Raw genomic sequence first — 5,884 nt, 5'->3', positions numbered from 1 at the left:
CCCGCCGCTCCCCCTGCGATTTGCTAAAACCTGCAAAAACACCGCCAAGGATTTTCAACTCCCCCTCCCCACCCCCCCGCATTCCAGAAACGGCAGAGCGAGAGGCCGGGGCTTTCCCGCCGTCGCGGCAGAGCTTTCCGGGTGACTCAGGGAGTTGAGGGACTTTATTGCCGCCAGCTCAAAGGGCAGGGACGCTGCCGCCGCGCCGAGGCAGAGCCTTCCTCTGGCCCGCGCCCTTACGCAGGTTTCCTGCGAAACGGGACGCGAACCGGCCCATTTTTCCGCCCGGCGGCCGAAGCGCCCTGCCCGCCGCGACCGGCACCGGAGCGGCCGCCCGCCGAGGGCCGGGGCCGGCCGGGGAGCGGGATTCCTTCTGCTCCGCCTTGCGAGAGGCCCGAAGGGATCCCCCGTCCCCGGGCGCCGGGGCTCCTCCGGGGCAGGAAGGAGCTTCCCGAAAACACCCGCGTTACCCACACGCGGGGAGCGGGAATCCCCCCGCGCTGAGGCACGGGGCAGGCCCCGCGCCGCCCTCCCCCGCCGGCCGCCGCCCGGGCGGGTCCTCAGCGGGGCTCAGGGAACCGACGGGGGCGGCCGAGGCCGCGGGGAGCGGGCGGAGCGCGCGGGGCAGCCACTGCGGCCCTGCCCCGCCGCGAACCGCCGCCAGGGCGCATGCGCGGGCGCGGCTATTGGTCAGCGGTTCTGACAGCGCCGCGGAGTAAGCCAATCCCTTCTGGGCACCGGGCTATTGGCGGCGACGGCAGCCTCTCAGAGGGCAGAGACGCGTGCCCGCCCGCCTCCAGCCTGGCGTGCACACTGGCTAATCGGATAGCGAGCAGGCTGATTGCTAGGTTTCTGTGCCTATTACGAGCAACTGCGTCACGCCTGGATACCTATTGTGCCGTAGTCCGTTGAGGCGTCCGAGGCCCCGCCCGCTGCCATTGCGCCTCTCCCCGCTAATGAGAGGCCGTCTTTCCTGAACGGCGCTCGCGCCGCCCTATCGGCGTGCGCGGCGGCCGGCCCCGCCTCCCAGGGGGCGGGCGTTGGGCTGTGCCCCCTAAGCGGCGGGCGCCGCCCCGGGCAGTGGTGTGCGGTGGCGGGCGGGGTCGGTGCTGGTGCCATGGCGGAGAGCGACTGGGACACGGTCACGGTGCTGCGCAAGAAGGGCCCCAGCGCGGCCCAGGCCAAGTCCAAGCAGGTCAGCGAGTGATTCATGGCGGCGAGCGGCGGAGAAGAGCGGCGGAACAGCCTGGGACTGGTGCGGCCGAGGCCCGGGCGAGCTTCTGCGGCCGAGGCCCGGGCGAGCTCTGCGGCCGAGGCCCAGACGAGTTTCTGCGGCCGACGCCCGGGCGAGCTCTGCGGCCGAGGCGCGGGCGAGCTTCTGCGGCCGAGGCCCAGGCGAGCTCTGCGGCCGAGGCCCGGGCGAGCTCTGCGGCCGAGGCCCGGGCGAGCTCTGCGGCCGAGGCCCGGGCGAGCTCTGCGGCCGAGGCCCAGGCGAGCCTGCAACCAGGGCCCGGCTGTTGCTGACGGGGCGCCTCCGGCTAGCGGAGCGCTCACGCCGGCACCTTTACTCTCCCCAGGCGATCCTGGCGGCCCAGCGGCGCGGAGAGGACGTGGAGACCTCCAAGAAGTGTGGGTATCCCGCGGCCTGGCTCCCCAGACAACCTGCGGCGGCGGGGGGGGGGGGGAGGCCTGGGGAGCCCGGGGAGCCCGGCCCGGCGGGCGCCGTTCCCCGGCAGCGGTGCGGTGCGTGGGCCCCCAGCCCAGCGTCGGGCCTGCCCCCCGGGGCGCCCCAGCCAGCCGCTCTTGAAGGCGGTCGCCTGGAAGAGGGGGGGCAGGAGGCAGCACCCCCAGCCGAGCCAAAGGCCGTCCTTACTGGGGCCACGTAGCGCTGAGAACCGCTGGGCGCCCCGGGGAGGGTGAGCAGCAGCCCGGGGAAGCGGGGAGCGCTGCCCTGTAGCCGGCTTCGAGTTTCTGGTTGCCAAGAGCTGCGCTCTGGCTGGAGTCTGGTGTCAGAGCGAATATAAATAAAAACGTCGACAAGAACATTAGTATTCTTGAGGCTGCAAAGCTCTTGGAAGAGCCTTCATGATCACAAAACTTAAACTACCAATTTTTGCAGCTTATTTCTGTTGTTGATAACATATGCTTAAGGATTTCCATGACTGCTTATCTTCCTGTGGTGTTGCTCTTTAAAAATGCCCCGTTTCCTGTCTGATGTGTATTCTCAGGTTCTCTCACCGTAGGGATGAGATTGTGATGGTTGGAAATAAATAGATGATCCTTGCACAAGGTTTAGTCAGCGTTATCAAGAAACCGAATGTCAGAGACTAACGTGAGAGAAAGGATTCAAACTATGACTTAAATCCTGTAACTAAAACGAAACAAAACAAATAGCATGTTTCTGAACCTCAGGCTTTCAGCAAAGCTAAGTAGAGTTAGAGTTTGCTTATAAAAGGCATCAGAAAATTGATTAAAAGCCACTTATTTGTGCTGCCTTATACCTGAGCAAGCAAGGTACAAGTTCTAATATTAACCCCCCCATGCTGTAGCACAAACGTGTGTCTGGAGTGAAGTTTGGTTATTAAATCCCCCAGCAATAGCAAGATCTTGCCTATCTGGAGTGAAGTTCAGATGTGAACTAAAGAAAGGGGAGGGCTCTGCATGGTTGTGTTTAGACATCAGCGTTAACAGGATTAAGATAACATGTTCTCTGACCTGCAGCGGGCAGGAGCTGGTTCAGATCAGTGCTGATGTTGGCATGTTGAAATCTTGAAAGCTCCCTGGGATCCTGGGCAGCTGAGTGCTTAGAAAAAGCACTTTGATACTTTTTGGCATGGCTCTGAGCCTTGTTTTGTTTGTCCTTGAGTTTTTTTTTTGTTCTTGCTTTGAATGATAGGGGCAGCAGGCCAAAACAAACAACACTTTATTACAAAGAACACAGCCAAGCTCGACCGAGAAACAGAAGAGCTGCACCATGACAGAGTTCCCCTGGAGGTGGGCAAAGTGATCCAGCAGGGCCGACAGAGCAAGGGCATGACACAGAAGGACTTGGCCACAGTGAGTATGGCCCGGGGCCCGCTGGCCTCTGCTCCCGCTCTCCTGAGGCAGGTTTAGGCACCTGGAGGCGAAGGTGGACGCTTTCCCTGTCCCCTCATGGGCAGCAGTGATGAGGTGGTATCATGAGCAGGAAGTTTGGTGGATGCAACGTCTCTGATCTCCAGGCAACATTAGTGATGTAGGAAATGTTTTAGGGGTTTCTGTGCAGCCCTTGAACACCTGCTTGGAGATGGAGCGTTGCTGCGGCTGGTGAGCTGGTAGGAGGCGCTTTTTTTTTTTCTCTCTCCTCCCATCAACTCAGCACCGATGTGAGGTTTTTTGGTACCATCTGGGCCTGACACAGTGCTCAGAAGCTCACTGCTGTCTTGAGGAACAGCAATATGTAGTGTTACTGCTCCTCCTGGGAGGCTGAAGGAAGTAGAAGTCTGTGACATCTCTATTGTGTCATAGTGTCATTGCTGTGACACTCAGATAGCGGAGGGAGGTGATAGTGGTGGTGGAGTAAGCCTGGAAGTAGCACTTTGTCTTCTGATGCTGGCATAATTGGAGGCTGTTACTTATCTGTGTGAGTACTGGGAGGTTGGTGCTGAGGTCTCTGTATGGAGCCAGTGTTTGAGATGCATCCTTTCTTTTTAGAAAATCAATGAAAAACCACAAGTTATTGCTGACTACGAATCAGGAAGAGCAATCCCTAATAACCAGGTTATGGGCAAGATCGAAAGAGCTATTGGTAAGTTAAGAAAGGTGACTTCAAAAAAAAGACAATGTTTTCAGTGCCTAGGAAGGATGTTTTTGTTTAAGTTATTACTTGCATTTTCCACGTCAGGAACAGTTGCTGGCTGTAGGTTATTGTGGGTGTGGTGTCAGTAAGCCATATTCTGATAAAACATGGATCTGCTGACTGAAACCAGAACTCAAAGCTCTTGTTCTCCTTTGTTCTTCATCTTCATGTGTGGGGCCATGCCCTGGGGACCACCCCTGTATGCTGTCCCCCTAAAATCAACAAGATACCGAGACCCGTGGAGGCCTGATTATACTTGGGAAAGGATCTTGCAGCCACTAGTGTTGGATGTTACTCTCCTAGGCCAGTTCAGATACCATTTTCTAGGAAGATAGTTGGTGCACAAGCAAGAATTGGAGCTTTGAAACTGGTCTGGTGCTCCTAGAAACGAAAGTAGGATTCTCCCTAACTCTGGTTCCCCTGCCCTCTTTTTTTTGGATGTTCTCTTCCTTACAGCAAAAATTTGAGGAAATAAAGTTGTCAAGTGAATGATTGAGTGCTGATGGTGGTCATCTCCTTTGTCTTGTTCCAGGCCTTAAACTGCGTGGGAAGGATATTGGCAAACCGCTGGAAACAGGCCCCAAAGGGAAATGACAACAAAGCCTCGAAATCAGTTTGTTCAGACTGATCTCGTCTGGCTGGTTCTCCTTAACCACCAGAATCTCTCTTCGTATTGCCAAGCTGAACAAGAGGGTTTCAGACTTGCTTTGGGGGGGAAATCTGCTGAATCTGTACCTGCTGTAAAAAGGCAACCTTAAAGAAGCGATTTTCCTGATTTTATTTTTCCTTCCTCTCCAGAAATTGAGGAACTAAACCTGAAAAAATACCGCATCTGATTTGCCAGAAAATGTGTGCATCTTGGTGTTTAGAAGCAGCTAATGTTAAGACACTTGGGGTGGTCTGAAATGTGATCATTTAATTGGAACAATTTGGGGGATGGGTGGGGTATATTATATATAAATAATTTGGGAGAGTTGGGGGATGATCAGTGTCTGCATTTGAAATGATGACTCAGTCACTGCATCACAATGACATTTTTGTTTGTTCCTTCCAGCCTGTTTTAAAGAGATCTATAATAAAGTTTGATACCCTTCAGTTGCACAGGGTAGTTGCTGCATGTTTACCAGCTGGTAGTAAATTTTTGTGGTTGGGCATGACTGGAGCTGCAGCGCCCTTTTTCCTTCTGGAAGTGTAATTAGTGGGAGCGTCTGGGGCAATGGCCGGTGCTCTCGCAGCCTTCCTGGCTGCTCTGCTCCTTTCCCTGTCGGTGAGGACTGCAGCCTTGGCTTGCAGCCCAGAGATGAAATCAATACCGTGGTTTTATCTTGTGCAGAGGTGAGCGGAGTCTCTGTGGAGTTCTACAGAGCAAGATGGATGGGGAGATGCTCGGGCATTTCTGTGAAGCCAGAGCCCTCCTTATCCCTTGCCTCCGCCCTTACCCAGCTCACACAAGCACAGCTTTGCAGGGGCTCGTTCGTGCAGGGCACTGCCAGGACAGCGCGGTGGTGGAGCTGTAGGGATGGTGCTCGATGTGACTGTGGCCTAACCAGAGTGGGACAGAGCTGAAGGGAGAGCTGTCCGCGGCAGGGCGAGAGGAAAAACTGGCTTTGGTCACAAACCAGGGAAGCAGGATGCCCCGATCCCCTCTGGATGAGCTCGGGGGGGTTGAGGAGAGCAGGATCCCTAACAGGCGGCTGACCTGCGCAGAGGCTGAACCAGTCTGTCTGCTGCTGTACTTGGGTGGCTGCTTTGGCCATGGGCTGCTTAGGGGTTGCACAGTATTAAATTAAGTTTTGAAAGCTGGGGGGGGGAAGAGAAGGGTCCTGGGCTTAGGGTGGCCTTGGGTGCAGGTGTGGGGACCCTCCCCCGAGCTGCCTTGGGAACATTTTTCTTTTCCCAATGACATTTAAATGCAAATTATCAAGAGCCCTTGAAAGGTCTGTGGGCAGTCCTGCAGTAGGTGGGCACCCATACAGCGGGGTCAGGGCTGCTCTCTGCCCTCGGGTGTGCTGCGTGGTGCCCCCCGCTCTGCTCCCTGCCCTCCCA

General features: G+C 56.5%; 1 protein-coding gene across 1 annotated transcript; it reads left to right on the top strand.

Annotated features, from left to right (window-relative positions):
- Window positions 1-1,025: 1,025 nt before the first annotated feature.
- On the top strand, window positions 1,026-4,939 carry EDF1 (endothelial differentiation related factor 1). Its single transcript, XM_072882732.1, has 5 exons — window positions 1,026-1,195; window positions 1,578-1,629; window positions 2,897-3,057; window positions 3,694-3,787; window positions 4,371-4,939. The coding sequence occupies exons 1-5, from the start codon at window positions 1,118-1,120 to the stop codon at window positions 4,430-4,432; spliced, it is 447 nt and encodes a 148-aa protein (XP_072738833.1). The 5' UTR covers window positions 1,026-1,117; the 3' UTR covers window positions 4,433-4,939.
- The last annotated feature ends 945 nt before the right edge of the window (window positions 4,940-5,884 follow it).

This window comes from Ciconia boyciana, chromosome 18 (assembly GCF_034638445.1).
Source record: "Ciconia boyciana chromosome 18, ASM3463844v1, whole genome shotgun sequence".
In the NCBI taxonomy this organism is placed as follows: Eukaryota; Metazoa; Chordata; class Aves; order Ciconiiformes; family Ciconiidae; genus Ciconia; species Ciconia boyciana.
Note: the sequence above shows the minus strand (reverse complement) of the source record. Positions and strands in the feature narration are given on the sequence as shown.

Bases quoted from the DNA above. Each gene is read 5' to 3' on its own strand.
- EDF1 (XM_072882732.1), top strand. From the start codon at position 1,118: ATGGCGGAGAGCGACTGGGACACGGTCACGGTGCTGCGCAAGAAGGGC. The intron at 3,058-3,693 runs GTGAGTATGGCC...CTTTCTTTTTAG, and splicing joins CACAGAAGGACTTGGCCACA to AAAATCAATGAAAAACCACA. The intron at 3,788-4,370 runs GTAAGTTAAGAA...GTCTTGTTCCAG, and splicing joins CAAGATCGAAAGAGCTATTG to GCCTTAAACTGCGTGGGAAG.